General features: G+C 42.3%; 1 protein-coding gene across 1 annotated transcript in view; it reads right to left on the bottom strand.

The window, feature by feature from the left end:
- The window catches only part of fbn2b (fibrillin 2b), a 65,667-nt gene that overhangs the window by 39,974 nt on the left and 6,212 nt on the right, over window positions 1-19,481 (bottom strand). Inside the window, exons 3-6 of the mRNA XM_071487873.1 lie at window positions 13,032-13,114; window positions 12,706-12,807; window positions 5,779-5,874; window positions 5,171-5,266 (exon numbers count right to left, since the gene is read on the bottom strand). Of these exons, the coding sequence (XP_071343974.1) occupies window positions 5,171-5,266; window positions 5,779-5,874; window positions 12,706-12,807; window positions 13,032-13,114 (377 nt within the window). The remainder of the gene's footprint in view (window positions 1-5,170; window positions 5,267-5,778; window positions 5,875-12,705; window positions 12,808-13,031; window positions 13,115-19,481) is intronic.

The raw sequence follows: 19,481 nt of genomic DNA, 5'->3' as shown, positions 1-19,481 counted from the left end.
CAAATGAATAAAGAGAAGAAATATATGCACACACAAGCCTCTGGATCTGTGTGAGTTTGTGTGTGTGTCTGTGTGTGTGTGTGAGTGTGTGTGTGTGTGTGTGTGTATGTGTACATGTGCATGTGTTCATGTCTGGTGTGTGTGTGCAGACTGAGCATATGTCTGGCGGGTCTTGTGGAATTTCTGATTGCATTGTGTTGTTTGTGGCCTTATGTCCTGCTGCTGATGGGGATATAAATAAATGATTCAAATGTGTGGGCTTGTTTGTTTGCATGTCTGTGTGTGTGTATGTGTGTGTTTGGGAGGTTTATCTCCATCTTGGCAAACCGTAGCGGTCTCTGTTAGTCTTATCAGCGCCATTATCAACAGGCTTGAAATCTTTCTTTTCCTTTAGACCTAATCATTCCTCAAGGAGTCTGCTCCTTTCATTTCTTCCACACCAAAAGCAGCCAGCCAAACGTGACTAAATGTTTAACATAGCACAAATACACACACGCACTTGCAAGGGCCAATAACTGTGGGAGAATGGCAATGGGAGAGATAAGCCCTCTGCAATCTACCCAGATCTGAAAGCCTGAAACCTCTAGCTAACTGTTAACTACACAGAACACAAATGACTACAAGGAAAGAACCACATAGAATAGTATCAATAATTGTCAGGCACTTTTAATCTACTAATACACAATATATATACTTGGTGAAAGTGTGATGTCATTTGTTGTGGCATCAAGTTGTCGATCCAGCAGTTCCTCTGTCATTGTTACTATGTCTCACCGATTGTGCTGTCAAATCTATCTTGACTTCTACAGCTATTTTCGTCTGCTTTGGGAAACTTCCCGACACAATACTGTCCAGCAGTGGAACAATAATGCAGACTCTATTGAATGCAGACATGGCCAGGCAAAAACAAAGTCGGGTCAAGTGGGCTCCAGGCTCCATCAACAACTACCACTCATGGGACATGTTACTTATTCAGTGAAGGGAAAGTCTTTGTAGTGCGGTGAGAGTAAATCAGTCCATTTTTCATACGGCCAGATCAGAGACAGCCGTCTAACCATCCTGTGAGGCTAATCCAATGCTGATTTGAACAAACCAGTGCCTTTAAATTTGGCCTGGGCATTGGTGAATAATTTCCTCAACTTTTTGTTTATGAGGTGGATCATCAAAATTTAGTGCCCCCATGAAAACAGACACTAAAAACTGCTTGTGAAATGTGACATTCCTAATTACACTTAATACATACCATGATGATTTAATTCAGAAAATACAGTCATAAACAGTGCTTGGATGAAGCATTGGGCTCATTATATTGGCAGAGTCCAGAGCAACACATTTTCAGACATACACTCTCTTGCTGGGTTTTAAATTTCTCTCAGCCACCTCTGGTTGCTCCTCTATTTGCTCCTCTGTCACTCAATAGGGTTCATTGTTTATCTTACATGGAAATACAGTCATGGGGTCTCCATTATAAGGCAACATCATGTTGCATTAGTATATAATTTATAGACTTGCTGTAGATCAAATTTAGCAAGGCTCTGAACTGGCTGACTCAAACTAAATTGTCATTGGAGATATTTTCCACAGGGTGACCTGCGCCTGCCCCCTGAGTCCCACCCATCTACCAGCACAGCCTTCCTTTCCAGCCATGTTCAGACCACTCTTATCCAGAGTCAATAGAACAGAAATAGCACAACTTCCTACATTTCCAGCACCTCAAAATGCCCTTGACGTCACCGCCTGCTAGGGGGCAAAATTGCTCCTCTGCGATTAACAGTTTATTTGGTCTGGACTGTGCCACAGGCTGGAATTGGAACTGATCACAGAGGCTGTATAGTCCTCTGAGACAGACTGGACCAAGTATTACTGGCGCGAGGCTCTGCAAACACACTTCAGCACCAGTCCTTGTACACGCATGTCCAACTCACACATATTAACACTCAACTTAACACAAGAGGATTCATCCTGGCATGAATGACTATACCCAATATCATTGCAATCTATCCAATAGTGGTTAAGATATTTGAGCCTGGACTAAAGCAGCTGACCACCTGACCAAGTGGGAAACAGACCAACATTACGTCCCTCTAGATGCACTGCTACCATGGCTAAAAACAAGCTCGTATAAAGGTATAGGTGTAGGTATCTATGCATGCACACATACTAAAACAAATCAGTGATGACTGAGTACTCATGGCCGAGATGGTGCTTAATGTTTTTGATTTAACAGGGAATGACTAACTCTAACTCTCATGCCAACCCTAGACTAAAGTCAGCAAGCCTCAGACACACATAAGCTGTTCACACATAAATGCACATACACACACGCTCCCGACATGCAAGGGGTTTCCCATGACTTCATCGTGCGCACCCAGTTCACCCATACTGATCGACTTTCACTGCCTTTGCAGCTCCTCAGCAGTCCTCTCACTGAATCACTCAGTAAATCTATTGACTCATGGCCTCGCTTACACAAACTAAAAACCACAATATACGACAGTCGTAAGCACACCGCAGATTGCACCAGGGAGTCTCCAGCCTTTTTGGGCCAAACTCAATATTAAAGAAATCTACTAGTCATTTATCAAAATTAATGAGTGTCTAAATTTGAGGTTTTGGGTGTGTGGATGAGGGACTAACGGTTCCTCTAAGCTATTTTCTGGCCAATGGAAAGTGAAATGTTTAAATTTCCTTAGTGACCTGTTTACTAAAAATGCAGTAACAAGTTACGTGAAAATAAATATACTGTTGCTGATTAAATACAATGTTCATAATCAACATTTGGATCATTTTTTATGCCTGTTGTCACTAACATGATCCCCTATGAATTATGCAGTTAATGTGACAATCAACCCCCTCTCCTCTTTCTCTCTTGAGAACATTTGGCACCAAAAACAAACACAAACAAAGATTTTATAAGTGTTTCTCCTGTGACTACCTGCAAGTCTAGCCCACTCCTCCAACATGGAGACTGTTTGTACTTCCCCCAAAAGGCTTTGTGTATACAGCTGGGGAGTCCATTTTCATTTTCACCCTATCCCTCCCTTCTTCCTCCCTCCTCCCTGCATCTCTCTCTCTCACTCTCTCCCTACCTTGCTCCACTCCTCATCAGGAAATGTCCATGACCACTCCACAAAGAAAGCCTATTCTGTCAGTCCTGTGGGGGTGGGGGGGTGGGGTATTTATTGCCAGATGTCTTTAAGGCTGCCGCTGACAAACTCAACCCCCCAAAAGTTTTATTTTCCAAGAAAACAAGACCCTGGAGTTTCATGGAGAAATACATTGAGGGCCGGAGAGTGAGAAGAAGAAATGTATACAGAACTTGATTAAAGGTTATATGTAACACTCAGAAAACTCTTGTTATTGACGACACCAGTGGCCATTAAGTAAACTGGAGTCAGCATCTTGTTGCTCTGGCTAGTGCATGTGTTTGGACTCCATAGGTGGGCACAAGCAAGTATCTTGGGCATCAGCCAAAACAGCAATGTAACATAACATAACATAACATAACATAACATAACATAACATAACATAACATAACATAACATAACATAACATAACATAACATAACATAACATAACATAACATAACATAACATAACACTAACCTCCAAAATGTTGATAGGTGACGTAACTGAAGTAACACTGCCACTATATTTTGGCTATAAACTACATTTGAGACTATAGACTGTATTTGACTCTCCGGTGCTGGCACAGCACTTGAAAGTGTGGAGATAGCAAGACTATAGTTTGACTAACTTTGTATGATGAGTATCCTTCCATGAATTGAATACCCTGCTGATGCTGAGCCTATAGTTTTCCACAGGAAGTCTCACATATAGTACCTTTAAGTGATAGATAAAGTTAAATTTAAAGAGAAGAAAAGAAGAGAACATGACAGAGGAAGACTGAATAGAGGAAGATTAGGGGTGAGTTGGGAAGATGGTATCTGAATAAAACAGGGTGAGTTTTTGAGGCTGTTACACAAGCGTATATCCATATAAGTCAGTAGAAAAAAGGAATGTGGAAGACAGGATGAGATGAATGAGGTGAGTGAAATTACAGGCCAAGAACTTTCCTCTACCTCAGTTTAGGTAACAGCAGGGGGGAGGAAAGGGGGAGGGGGAGCAGGGAGGTGGAAGGTGAGGGCCAAGAAAAGGTGAGACTGTTAAGAGAAAAAATCTGAAGGTGTAAAAGTTTCTCTCTTCCTCTGAAAAGGTGAACTGAGGTAAGCAGCCACTGATTGAGACATATTTTCATCTACCATGGGTCTGTACCACCTACTTCCAACACCCTGCCATCACTTCCCACCACACACATACCACAGGCTTCTGTTCAAAGCTCAGGAGGCGAACACCCACTGTCTGTCTGAGCTAACTGTATGAGGTCATCTACGTTAGCAGAGCCTGCTCACTAAGCGCTGAACTAATGAATTAACAGAGTACGTCTGGACTGATAGGAACAGCATGGCCACATCAAAGCCTTCCTGGAACGATATTTTCCTTAACACTTGTATATATGTGGGTGGGGAGTGTATTGATAAAAGGCAGTCACAACACGATCCACCACCACTCCAATCTGGCTGTTTCTTGTCCATCGTCTAGCCGATCAGATGTTGGCTGGCTTGACTTTCAAGCTAGATAAAAGCTATTTCAGTCACATTACACACGGTAGAGTTACATTTACAGGAGCTCTGTTATTTTCATAGTTTTTGCCATTAATACCCATTGTCTTACAGTAGTTGCTGAGAATCAATCCAGACAAGGGGCACAAGCCATCAGATGGTCGCACAGGTTGTAAATAAATCCCCTTACCCCTCTCTTGACCATGTGATCAAGAAAGCATTCCCAAAATGTCCATTATAATCCTTCATTGCACAAAAACTTTGTGTGCTCAACTATGGTACACATGGCAGGTCAGAGTTGAACCAGGAAGTCAGTGTGCCAGACCATAGGGCAATTTAAAATAGACACTTTTTATAACTGTTATTATGTTTGCCTTTGTTTTTTTTCCCCAAAAGGTGTGGTACAACTGTGGGTTTGTTCACAAATGGGCTGATCGTCTAGCCACCAACAAGCCTCTTTCATAGCCGTACAAACTGAGAAGAAAGGAGGTATACATAAGTGTATGGAACACAGTGCGGTATCAACATAGAAATGAGGATGAGCTCTCACCTCTCTCGCACTGCGGACCAGTGAAACCGTAGACACAGGCACATCTGTTGGGCCCAATGCAGCGCCCACCGTTCTGGCAGCCGTTCTCACACACAGCTACAAGAGACGGGAAAGGAGAGTGAATCACGGGGAATTTACCAACTTAGCACACTCCATCTCTTTCTCTTTCTTTTTCACAGACAAACACACGGACAGAGGTCTTTCATTATGCTTCAAATGACTTCATCTCAGAATTACTGACAGATAAACACATACTGCATTGTATATGTGTATTACAAACACATGAGGATATTCACTGATGACATCAGTTCTTTATACAATAACATCAACTCTCTTCACTTCATATCTCACTTTAAACTTTTCTTTGACCCAAAAAAGATGGCTACATTTTCAAAAAGTAAACAAAAGGTCTGAATGTAGTGCTATACAGACGGAAATGAGAACAGGATTTATCAAAGTGAGAACAATTTGCAGAAACTCCATCACCCTTTCATCTCTCTTTAGACTTTTGGTCTTTCCGACTAGACATTGTACCAGGTGACCCAATGCAACCAACCCCACATACACACACATTAAGACCCATGTGTGTTGCAGCAGCTTTCACTCACGCTGTCCACAGTGGCTGCCTGTGTAGCCCTTCGGGCAGGAGCAGGAGTCCTCTGCGCAGCTCCCTCCATTCATACACCTGACGTTACAGGACTGAACTGTAGGAGACAAGGAAGAGAGAAGGGGAGAAATGATGATGGGGTGTGAAGTGGAAAGGGCACAGAGAAGGAAAGACAAGAATAGGTGCACTTTAAAAATGAACATCAGACCTTCACATCCCCTGATTTATCAAATAACACAAGCTGCAGCATTACCACAGGATAAAATGAAAAGAGGAACTTTGAGCATTCAAAAGGTTTTGTCATTTACAACCTGACATTATCAACCAAACCCGGATTTTTTTTTAAAGAAATGAGAGTGTGTATCAACTGATTGACTGGTTACAACAGGTTTCTTCATTAAATTATTACTGATTCAAAAAGCACACTAACAGTTGTTTCCAAACATCTGAGCATTAAATAACTATGGTCACTTTAACACATTAAGATGCTCTTTACACTTCAGCTGGGTTTGCACAGTGCTGGTGTTTCTTTGTAAGCTTTAGATCAGCAGAAAAGGCTCAAAGGGCCCCAGGCCACAAAACCAAAGCCAATCAAGCAGGCTGGGGGAAGGCAATCAGTCGAGCCAGCTGTACGCTAAAGTCAGTCAGTCATTCAGGAATTTGCTGAGAAGAGAGGGAAACTGTGTAAGGGGGGGTAATCCAAACATAGTAGGATGCACATAGGAGAAACTCTAAGAAAAAGAAAGGATGTAATTTTGAATAGTGGACAACCAGACCAGAAGTGTTGCAATGGTATCAGCTATTATAACTAAGCTATGAATTATGAGGCAGGACCTTCCTGGCTGGCAGACTGCTTTGCCAGAGTCCAAGACCAAGCTGACAGTCTTAACCACGTAGCTCCAGCTTCCATAAGAGAAACTAATTGGACTTCCTCTCCAACAGGTAGTTTTGTACTGACCCAGCTTTTTACCTTACAGATGAAAGAAGACACCTACAGTGCTTGATGTTAGCTGACTCTATTCTCTGACTGTTTCCTTGCGTCTTCTTTTTACTTTCCCCCAGGCCCAAGTGGATATTTTATTGCCCTTTACCCTGTGCTTCTATTTTTCTTCCTTCCTCCACTTTTCCCTATTCTCTCAGTGCCTTTCATGCTCTTCTGTCTATATCTTAATCGCAAGTTCAACATTCATTTCCTCTCTCTCCATCTGCCTGTTTATGTCTCTCTCTCTCTTTATCATTTCTGGCATGCAGAGCTGTGCAGCAGAGGGGAAATGACTGAGCTTCCCCGTAGCTGAGTTTGTCTAATGAGACTTTCTGAGTTTGCACACTTGCCAACAGGAGGCATTTCAGCCACTATAATCCACCCACTTATTCTGACTGGACCCAAACACACTAAATATGACTTGTGTGAGTCATGGTGAGTGAATATACTCTAAGGTAGCTTTTCATTTTGATCACCCATGCCACCTTACTGGCAGCTTACACAGCGCAGACTTCAGTTACATGAGTCAAAGCACATATCTTGGATGCGGATCCTGTCTTCCTAAGTTTCAGTAGATGCAAGACAGAGGCGTAATTCACTGAAATTGTCAACAAAGCTTTCATTTCTCCATATATTCAATGTATCTAAAGTCTAGAAAAAAATTCCAGTTAACTTTCTCATGTGCAACACTTGGCAGACTCTATGTACAGATTTGGCAGAAACTGCTTTTTGTCTGGATTGCATCTCATGGCAACATGTGGTAATAAATTAAAGCAAATAGTTTGGGACTCTGGGGTAGGCTGGGTTTATAGGTTAGTGTACTAGTGTGCTGTCTCTTTCTCTTCTTCTCATTCACTCTCATGGGAGCTCGGTCACGTCTTCTTCTCAGGTTTCAACCCCAGCTCTGTTCAAGACATGAGGTTAACGCTGTACACTCTTTTGACTCGCTTTTCTTCTCTCACGCCAACAAAAGGAGCAGTGATGTGAAACATGAATAATGATTGCAGTGAGTGATTACAGTTTTCCCGACTGTGGAACAAACCTTGGAGAAAACCGTTCCAGCGTGCTGTAACCCAGACTCCCCCAAAGCTGAGGGCAACTTGGGTAAGCTCATCCATTTTTCAACGAGTCCCACTCCCCACAAAAACATATTTCTAAATAGGTCAAGGAAGTATGGTGAAAGAGTTTGGCTATGGTTGATTGGAAAAGAGACATTGTGGTGAGAGCCTCTCTGTCCACTGAACCCTTTGCCCTCAGGAATAGAGGATGATGGGACAGGTGCTGGAAAGATGGAGATATATTGGGGATTTATGAGAGACTAAGTTCATGTAATTTGTTTTCTCTGTAACGGGGACTAGATTGGAGAATGAGGAGGAAGAGGAGGAGGAGGCCAAGAAGGAAGCAAACAAGCACATTTGGAGACAGAAGAAGATGATCTCACTGGCAAACTTTCTTCTTCCCCCTCCTCATGGCACTCCATCCCCCGCAGGTGGAGGGAGATGGTTTGCCCCATTGACCTGTGCCTGGAAAGCTGCACGTGCAGAGCAGCAGAATGGGGGGATGTGCATGTGTGTGTGTGTGTGTGTGTGTGTGTGTGTGTGTGAGTCTTCCAGACACTGAGCAAAAGGAGTTGGGTGTTGCTTTAGAGGCACCACAATGCACCTCTGTATTCTGGTAGTGTTGTCGGTGAGCTGCTCACATCTGGGTGTTTTTTACGAGAGGCTGCGAAACACAGGAAGTCCAGGCTTGTGTGTTGAATGTTTGTGTGTGTGTGTGTGGGTGTGTGTGTGTGTGTGTGTGTGTGTATGGTTGCATGTGTGTCTGATGGAAAACTGAGGAGCTTTATAGCTGTGTTTTGTCCTGATTTACACACACACGCACGCACACACACACACCCCAGGGACCAGGGACAAGTCAGCTGCAGTTTCAGCATGGATGGGCGATGTAATGAAACAAAGCTGCATGAGATGCTGTCAAAGTCGGTTGAAATCCAAATGCAAAGATTTCTTTCCATTTTCGGAAATTCAGATTCCTGCACCTTGTTTTTCATGAAGTGGAGCAGCATGGCTTCTAATTAAAAAGGCCCTCCCTGTTTTCCCAGCACTCACCACTGTTCCTAGTCAATAGCCAGTGGAAGCCTGTCAGTCTGAAGACAGCTGTTTCTCAGCATTAGGGCGAGAACATCCGTGGTAATGATTTCGTAATTATGGTTATGGGAGGACAAGGTTATAAAGATGACCCTATACGATCCTCTGCACAGCTGCTCTGCTCTAAACTGTCAGCTTGTTTCTTTCAAGGGTGACTTACAACACTAACCCTTGTCATCTGGGAAGTGACATGTATCTCTAGCTTCTATTTCTTATTGGCTTCACCCTCTGAGAGCGGTGACTGTTGGGTTTATTTCCTCATGCATGTGCAGTCATGAAGACAGCACTAGACCCCTATCATTTATAGTATATAACACCTGAGTGACCTGCAGTATAGAGGGCTATACCTATAATTATGGAATCTGTGGTTATGGTACAGAACCAACGTTTCATCTTCATCCTATAAGAGCTCTCGTTATTGGCATTAGGGCAAAGCACTGAACACCCAGTTCACATTAAATGTGAATTACGCAGTTACAAAGCCACCTTGGCTTCGCAAAAATTTCCTTTGGTGTAAATTTCTACAGGTCTGCCAGGCCATCAACAGAAACACGTGCTTATATTGTTCATTGGAAAACAACAAAGACTCCAGGAAGAGTCATAAAAAAAAATCATGGACAACCATCTGTGTGGATTCAACAGTAATCACAGACATGTGGATAACGTAGAAAATCACAAATCTGTAGCTGATTTATTTAAACCTCTGCATTCCACAGGCAAGACGCAAGACATAAAGATGCTATCTATAACCCAGTGAACCAGGGTGCTAAAATCAGGCTGTGTAATTAAGGCAGAGGAAATTGGCATTTCCAAACGGATCTCTATAGAGCTACAATTTATTTCCAACTGCACTGAATTATCCTATTAAGTGGTGGACTCTCTCCAAAATCTGAATTTTGGAGTTAGCACATTTGGGAAGACAAGATCTATGACGAGGGGTGTTTGCCTGCTCTTGGCATGGCCTAAAGCATCAGGGACAGATAATGTTGCGAAAATTATTTTCAACTTAGTAATTTGTTGAACACACCTAAAACAGTGAGTGTGGCTCAGTGGGACTTCAAATCAAAGCTTTATGACCAAATACAGCAAAGATAATTGGAAACATCCCACTGCAATAGTCTGAGTAGTTCAGAAGCAGTTAAACATACAGTAAGCTAGCGAGCAAAGTAACAGTTACTTCTTATAGAAGGATTATAACTTGTATTAAAAAACATATATTTGATTGAGGAGATGGCAAAGCATTTCCAGATAAAGTGACCTCAATGGTTACACAAGGTCATTCAACAGCATTCAGTTACACTGATGAAGTATTTGTTTATCTCAGGTCATAAAGCTATTTGACCTCTGACATTCACTTATCTGACAAAGAGGCCAGAGGAAGTTCTTTCCAGGTGATAAACACCACTCTAACAGTTGTTCAAAACTGCTAATGAACTGTTCATACAGCATCTCAGTAGCTTCACTTCCTGCCTCTCCACTGCCTGTAACCTTGTTGAAAAGCCACCATAAATCCCAGCTGAGGAAAGCTGAGAATGACTAAGTGTGACAATCAGTTTGGCCCAGCTCTGCTAAGCTCTCTCTCCAATTTATCACTTCACTTTTTCACGGCGTTCCTGTCTCTCAGGATCATGACTTCATAGCTCTTGCCAAAGCACTGACTCTGCAGGAGATCTGTGCGTATCCTGCCATACAGGTCAGAGGCTGTTTTTCTTCACCCCACCCTCTGTGCCCTTCCTCTAAGGGTCGTCCTTACTTATGTCTGGAACAGATCCCGTTTTACACCTCTGGGTCACAGCCAACTGATGCTCACTGTGTGTGTGCGTGCATGCACGTATTTTTTTCTGTTTGTTTAATAAGGGTGCGAGTTTCTACATACAATATATCTGTGTACAGTGGTGTGAGTGAAGTGTGAGTGAAGATGTGTGTGTTAGCAGGCTTAATGGAATGTGAGCATGTGAAAGGGGTCTGGCAGGGGCTAGGCGTGACTGACGAGCTGACTTTGGCCTATTAAAGCAGTGAAGCTGCACACATTGCATGCTACTTAATACACACATTGACACACACTTTGCATGCTCCCTAAGTGCTGCTTAACGACAATGTTTTCAGCATGTCCTGCACATATTAACTTCATATTTAAACCCTGCACACATTTCAGTAAACCCCTCTAAGACAAACAAGATTTCACATACTCTGCATGTGCAGTGAAACACCTCCACTCTAAATGCACACACACACAAACACACACACACACACACATCCTGAGTGGTCTGTAACTAAGCCCAGCAGACTCAGCTGGGGCAGCCAGACTCTCTGCTTTAATCCTGACAAACCCTGTGACCTGCAGGCTGTAGCGCAGGCCTGGGACTCTATACACTACTATTACACTGGCTACAGTACTATTCTGGCTCCCATGAGAGAAGGGTGGAACCATTACCTTTGGAAAATAGCAGAGCAATTGAATAAGTAGGAGCTGAAACTGTTCAGTGTAACAGGCAACATCGTTTGGTCAGCAGTTTGGGCCACTTAGCGGGATCGCACAGTGAAGTGAAGTACAGCTCGAGGCTATTTGGGAGAATAATGGGAATACACTGCTTCACATTACAACAATGATCTACTGGTTTATTCTGCCAATCCTTGTGCAGAGTAAGGAATCAGATATGGTGCCGATTAGGCCAAAGCTTAGCTTAGCACAGAGACTGGAAACAGGGGGAAGCAAATAACTTGGCTCTATCCAAGGTAATCAAACTGTGACTACTAGTACCCTTAAAGCGTCCGTATATGGGGTTTGTGTGCCGCACTATTTTTTGGCTGGGAGCAGTTGCCTGGCAAATAGCGAATTTAGAGGTGGTGGTAGGCAGACTCTAGTCATCTTTGGACTATGCTGGGGTAAGTTAACCAGCTCCTGGCTGTGGTTTCATATTTAGTGGACAGATATGACAGTAGCATAAATCTTCCCATCTAACTCTACGCCAGAAAGGGAACTGGGTTTAGGGCTGCAAGTATTGATAATTTGCATTATCAATTAATCTGGCAATCTTATCAGTTAGGTTGGCACGGTGGTGCAGTGGTTAGCGCTGTCGCCTCACAACAAGAAGGTTCTGGGTTTGAACCCTGGATCTCCAACCCCGGCCTGGGGCCTTTCTGTGTGGAGTTTGCATGTTCTCCCCGTGTCTGCGTGGGTTCCCTCCAGGTACTGTGGCTCCCTCCCACAGTTCAAGTTGGTTGGTAACTCTAAATTGCCCATAGGTGTGTGAGTGTGTGTTGTTTGTCTCTATGTGTCAGCCCAGATGTACCCTGCCCTCACCCCAGAGTCAGCTGGGATTGTCTTGATTGAGTGTCTTGTTTTATCCAAACAACTCTCCACAACCTGAAAATATCAAATTTACTATATACATAAAACAAAGAAAAGGGGTGGCTGGAGACTGTTTGGCATTTCTACTTGAAAAATTACTTGAACAATAAATAAGTTATCAAAATTGTTCCTGCCAATAGTGTAGACGTAGAATAACTGACTAATTGTTTCAGCTTTAGCAGCGATTATGATTTGATTCCCAAAAATCAATGTCAAACTATCCTTGAGCAAGACACTGCTGCTCCTGATTTGTGTACGTGGGGGAAAAAATGTTTTTTACTTTGGGCAAAACTGTCAGATGAATGTGACTTAATGGATCGAATGCAGATAAACAGCTATTCCCCGACTCTAATTGTGTTTGTTTGTTACCACATCATGATGGGGTTTGATGTTAGAAAAAGATAAAGTTACTGTATGTGTGTGTGTGTCATGAGTGGCACTACTGACCTCCTGCTCCTGCTCCACAGCTGGGAGAGAGCTGGCCATTTGAGCAGGTACACATGTTGGGTCTTGAACAGAAGCCATCACCACATGAATTCCTGCAAATTGCTGGAGAGGAGAGGAGCAGAGAGGAGCAGAGAGGAGAGGAGAGGAGAGGAGAGGAGAGGAGAGGAGAGGAGAAGAGAGGAGAGGAGAGGAGAGGAGAGGAGAGTAAATTTAATTGGTTCATTCATTTTTTAAGATAATGATATGAGCAGATTTATCCCACGTCTGTTTATTATCTTTTCCACTGGGCTTTGTGATATCGAGGATTTAAGGATGGAGGGACTTACGAACAATACACTGGTTGCCTCCCGGCAGAGTCTTCCAGCCTGGACAGCAGTATGAATGGAAGCGAGAGCCACACACATTGGGCCTGACAGAGACAAAAGAAAGAACAAACAAACTCACTACTCAGCCAGACCTCCCAAACATATTTCAGTAAAACCCCTAAACAAATATACACAGTTATGAGTTATTTTCTGAGCTGCCCAAGACCTGCATGGCCTCTGCTTTCAGAATAAACACAACAAACTTTCATACAAAGCCTCCTCGAGTGATGGATGGAGGTATTTTCAGAGAGGGGAGGCGGGAAAGGAAATGCAAGGGGCCTACAACATGAGGAGGAGCATTTTGTTTTCATTCAAGGGTGAATTTAAAGTTGAAAAGACAGGATGTATAAAATCCTCCTTTCTCCCAAATTCCATGCCTGGCTGTGCTGTTCTCTGGCAAATATCCAGCGCTGCTCCACATCACTGCCCGCCCCTCTAAGTCAGCTCTGATTCTTACTGGTGGAGAGCCTGCAGTGAACTCTGACCCTGTCTGACAGATGTAAGAGTCATAACAGTGTATGGAGTGCTTGACTGGCCTGACAGGTTAGCCACAAATTTTTCCTCTGAGGAAATGGCTTAACCACATCTAAAGATGACTGACTCTGCTCACACACGCACAAACACACACATAAACAAGATGTAGCACTGAAGTCTGCAGCTGCCTTACAAGCGAATGCAAAGTGGACTTCAGTTTCATTATTTATCATCCATGAATAATTACACACCCACTTATAGCGCAGTTTATTTGGAAATGGTGTAAAAATCCATACATGCAACAATCCCAAAGCCCAGATCCATGTACTATAAAGAATTGTGCATAAATCATTATGTGCACTCACGAGAAATACCCCAAGACACAGCACAAAGCTGTTTAACAAGCTGAAGGGATTCCAACTATGTGGTTGTAGTAATGACATCCTTAGCGACCTTTCAGAGTGTATAATAACGGCTATATCTGCGGTCATCTGTGCTGGTGGTTAGTTGTTTGCATTTGCTGATGGCATGACTAAGAACTGAGGGACCACAGCTTGGTAAATTGGGAAAAAGCGTGATCCAGATGCTCATGGTAAAGTAATTTGCCGCAGGGATCACATCTCCTTAGTCTAGACAATTGCTGCCCCCAGGATATAATTTATGACTGTTTAAGGTAACGCTAGATTACCCTATGTTTTCAGATGCTGACCCAGGAGTAGAAAAATTAGACAACAACTTAACACACCTTTAAAGGGGGTACCCCAGGGATTTAGTTTTGCACCTTCATGAAGTTGAGGAACTTGTTAGGGACAGTAAAAAAAATAATTTATTTTTTAAGTCAAAAACCGGTAGCAGAGGCTGAGCTATTCTGATTTAAAGTCACTACTATGAGTCAAGCTTCAAAAACACTGGATTCTACATCTTGCTCATAATGCAGTTCACCTGTTTATTTGTTCTTCTCTGCCTGTTTTAGATGTCATATGCCCTGTTTATAGCACACAGAACATCGGTAGCTTAAGAAATGTCCTGATGGCATCTTCTGGATTATTTTTTTCAAACTTTTCAAAGCTGCTTCCAGAGCCACAGAAGATATTTTACAACTGTTTTCACAGGCTGAGTGGTACGCCTCATGGCAAGTAAAGTGACCATCATGTATAAACCAATGTTGCTCCATCTTAATTTTGGTTATTTTTCTTAAAACATGATGACTTTTACTAGCTAAAACTGTCATTTTTCTGTCACAGATTTGAGAGGCTAGAAGAAGCAACTGTTTTACATTTTTTGCTTGTTGAGTGACTTGAAGACAGTTTTTGGGAAATATGCCTATTCATTTTCTTGAGTCAGAAGATACATATAAAGAAGGGGGCAAACAGCTAGCCTGGCTGTCCTCCATATCCACCTACCAGCACCTCTAAAGCTCACTAATCTATACATTATATTTTGTTTGCTTAATTCATGCAAAAACCAATGCAAAAAAAGCAGCAATTTAACATTTTTCATGGAGTTACATGCCAGGCAACTTCTTGGGACAACGAAAAGAGTAGAACTATACCTTTAAACAATTAACCTATTATCAGAATCGTTGTCAATACATTTTCTATGGATTAGCTAATTAGTTTTAGTGCTGCAGCAAAACAAAAGCAGTACAAGTTAACATGACTGAACAGTTTTTGAACAGTGCTGCAGCAGGAAATTAAGTGTCAACTCTGATGAACTTCTCAAGTTCCTCCTGCGTGAAAGAGATGACCTGCGTCTCCTCCTCACCAGACAGCATCTGTAGTAACCCCGGGCTGTCACCAGGGAGATGACAGCTGGGGTTTGAATCTCTGATGGATGAAGAGCAGAGCACACCTCCAACCACATTACCAGATGGCATGTGGGGGGGGGCAGAGAGACAGACAAACAGGTGGGCAAGCAGACGAGAGATATTTATGTAGGTAGAATTAATGGCCAGCCAAAGACAGAAGATAAAAATAAAACAGAGAGGGAAGAAATACAGAAGCAGTGGGTTCTTTGGGACATTTCCAGAAACTGAAACGTGAAGGTTGGCTTTAGAGAGAAAGTGTGAAGGGAGTGAGAGGAATGGCGGTTAGGAGGAGGGAAGACAGGACGGTGGGAAAGGAACAGGAGATCAGTGGGAGGGAAAGCAAAACAACTTTATGTTGAGAAGAGGAGGAAGTAGGAGGAGGAGTGGGAGCGGAAAACAGAGGATATGGAAACGAAGGAGAGAGCAGCATAAGCAAGAACAGGCCAGACCCTTGGTGGGGGTTGAATTTCTGGGGAAAACACACAAACTAAACAGGGCTTCAAAAAAACTTCAGCAATGTACAGAGCGAGACATCAGCATTCCAACACTTAATGAGCAGTGAACCAAACTTCTTCCCTGATCTATTTCTTCACAAAGCGTTGAAGATTTTCCACTGTTACAGACCTAGGGGATGTCAATATATGAGGGATTATAGGGGTCTGACCCTGAGGTGCTCTGGTTTGTTATTTTTCCTCTCTCTCTCCTTCTCTCTCTCTTTCCTCCAGGTCAACGCCTGGTCTCCTATCACAGAGACGAGGCTTTCGAGGGTGGACTGAAGTAAAACAGAATGAAAGACAGCCATAAAAAAGGAGTTTAAGCCCCTGGGGTTTTCCTCAATATTGAAATGTCCTACTGTTCTCAGTGCACAATTTAAAGGAGATTAACTCTTCTGTGGCCATGTAGCGGCCTTTGAAGTTGCCTCCCAGCCTGTGGATCGCTCATTAACTGCCATTAATAGTAATAAAAGGAAAATGGGTGCCACCTCATCCAAGGGGAAATATGAAGAACAGAAAAAAAACGGATACTGTAAGAGACTGTAAGTCAAAAGGGGAGGCAGTAACTACAAGATTCAGAGTTCTTTGGGTTTTCGAGTTATAAAATTAGAAAATGCAAAATCAACAAGGCTGTTATGAGACTGTAGCCCAAGGGTCCTCCTCTCATGCAGGAATCCACAGGGTCAAAGGTTAAGGCAGTTTAGAGCAGCAGCCTTCCACTGACCTACAAGGAAAGGCAGAGCTGGGCAGGCATGGAAAATGACTGCTACTACTACTACTTTCCATAAAGACACAGACCAGAAGTTCACAGTTGCCAGGACTCCAGGTCAGGTGTCTGTGTCCGTGTATGTGTGTGTCAGTGTACTGGTCATAGGTCAAAGGTCATCTGCCTGGTATCTGACCCCCCTCGGGAGAACTCGTAAACATATTGCTGCCTCTAGCAACACCTGGGCCCGTTGCTCTCGTATCAGATCTAGTAGTGGGGATTAAAGAGGAATGTAGCATATATTCGATGACCCAACTACAGATGGTGATAAGAGAGATGGATATTAATCAGCGACGGGAGGCATATTCAAAACTATTGTACCACTCTGAAAAAACTGCTTCACTGTTAAGTAAAATTATAATATATTCAGTTTGAGAGTTTGTTTTTAGAGCAGTTGAAGAAAGCAACAAAAGAAAGGAAGGACAGAATTCAGAAAGGAAGAAAGTATGAGGGGAAAAGAAGGACATGTGGAAAAAAGAAGGGGAAAAGGCAAGACAGAGGAAGGGAAGGAAAGAAATAGGTATGTTGAAAATGTTTTGTGATTTTGCTCTATGTGAACTGTAAAGTCCTTATCAGTAGAGGATAGTAACCAGACCTAGATAAATGCAGTGGAGGAAAAAGTGCAATATTTCAGTCTGAGGTGAAGTTGAAGTGTGACATCTTACAAAATAGAAACACTCAAGTTAAATACCTCAAAATTCTGCTGTCAGTACAGTGCTCACTCTCCGCCTATGATAGTGATAGAAACAGGAGAAACAGTGGATACTTTCTTGTCTTGGCAACGTTGTCCTAATAAACATGCTAACTTCAGTAGAAGAAACAAAGAAGAAGTGATAGAAATGAAGCAAAACAAGAGGTTTTTTTAGACTGCTGGAGACAGCTCTTGGTGATTAAAGGAATGAAGTTTGATGCTGGACCTGCAACATTTCTTCTAGACTGATAAGTAAACACCTGTTTATGCTAACGTTGGCTACGTAGCAATAGCAAAAACTTAAAAGTAGCTCCTGTAAAGAAGTGAAATTGCATTTAATTGAGTAACAGAGATGAAGACGGAAAGAGAGAAAAAGTGTTGGCAGTGTAACAAAGAAGGGGATAGCTTGTGTTTGTTGACATGAGAGACAACAGAGGCCTGTACTATACAGCAAGTAAAGCAAACCCAGGATATCTTTTTGATATCTGGCTTAACTGACTGGATAACCTGTACTAAAAGCTGGTTATCGTTAAGCTCGGTCAACTGGTATGAAAAGAAACACTGATGCCTGCTGTGATCACATGACTAGAATAGGAAAGAAACACTAGAAACATTTTCCAACCATTAAGGTCAGGCTAAGAATATAACTTAAAAACAGCCTAAATTATAATTAAGTTGAGTGAGTATTTATGATTTTATATAGAGTGGTAAACTCTCTATGTATTTTTTAGAAACTCTGTTTCAAAACGAGTGGACACATGGAAGCAAAATGAGATCAAAATGATTAGACTGGTTTATAAAAATGTCTACTGCTTTTTATTATTCATCACTTACAGTAATTGTTAACTCCTTTGTTCCCATCAGGATCCTGTAGGAATCATGACTGTTTATCCAATAATCTGATTGGTCAGTAGTTGGGCTGTTGACAGGTTTTGATCTGATTGTCAGAAGTTAACCTGCCCTGGAGCAGGTTAGGAGTTCAGCTTAAGTTACTGTGGTGATTTACAACGGTAAAAAGTGCAGCACCGCAGGACTGAAAAGCCAGAGTTAAACCTGAAGTTACCTCGCTAACCTTAAACCCTGCTTTGTACTACAGGCGATAAAGCTCTATATTACAATATCTCAATGAAACTGTGGTCTACCATACAAAGCCCAGAGGGAACATTTGAATGTTGACATTTGATTTTCCATAAAAATAAATGTCATCAACCAAGTTTCCTAACTCAGATGATTTGTGGCAAAGCTAATGTTGTTTGTGATCAACTATAGAAACAACTGTAAATCAAACACATAAATAAGCTCATGCAATGCCTTTTTATGTGTGAATGGATATTATGTTTGTTATTATGTTTGTTTCATTGTGTATATGTCAATGTGTGCAGCAACGTTAGATGTGGGAGGTAAACTGATGACTGAATCTTTTCATAGAGTCTGACATTAAGTAGAAACCACTTTATTCACAAACCACATGGCAGTCAGCGGTGCAGATAATCCTGTCTTTACAGCCCAGTCTTAGCCTGCACATACAGTAAGCATAAAATGCAGACACATAAAACCTAAAATGGAACCTAATGCACATAAAACAGAAAGGGAAGCTGGCAATTGTTCACTCATCCAAAATATAAATTCTTCTGAAGCTTTTCTTGTGGGTCTTTTTTTTCCTCATAACACTCAGATATTTCTGAGGTAAGGAATTTGTCCTATCCAAAACAGTGAAATGCTTTTATTCCCTTTCAAATTAGGCACATGCCAAGGGAGATTGTAAATAGAGGACCCTATCCAGGCCATCAGGGTGGTATTGACATTATTCTGGAAAGGACTTGAGTGACTAAATCTAATTCTCTGCTTTGGGGCTGACTGTCTGCCAAGTTAGACAGCATCCAAAGCATCTCTCCTCAGCAGAGCTGGGTAGAGCTGGGCAAAGCTGGGCTAAGTTAATAAGGTGGGTGGCTGCAAAAAAAAAAGTACTTGGCTGGATTTTTCAACGCTAACATACAAGAGATCTTATTAAACTATAAATATTCAACTCTAAGACAGAAAGTGAGAGAAAACGCAAAAACTCTCCATCTCTGCATCACACTTTCCTTCTCTGGTTCTACCAACCAGACAGTCAATCACCCATCAAGTAAAGCAGAGCAGCCAGCCAGCCAGCCAGTCAGCCAGCTAGGCTAAGGCCTGA

This window comes from Trachinotus anak, unplaced genomic scaffold (genome assembly GCF_046630095.1).
Source record: "Trachinotus anak isolate AG129_WGS33_773 ecotype Australia unplaced genomic scaffold, CSIRO_AGI_Tana_v1 ptg000010l, whole genome shotgun sequence".
NCBI classification, from domain to species: Eukaryota; Metazoa; Chordata; class Actinopteri; order Carangiformes; family Carangidae; genus Trachinotus; species Trachinotus anak.
This window is presented reverse-complemented; position numbering and strand designations above follow the sequence as displayed.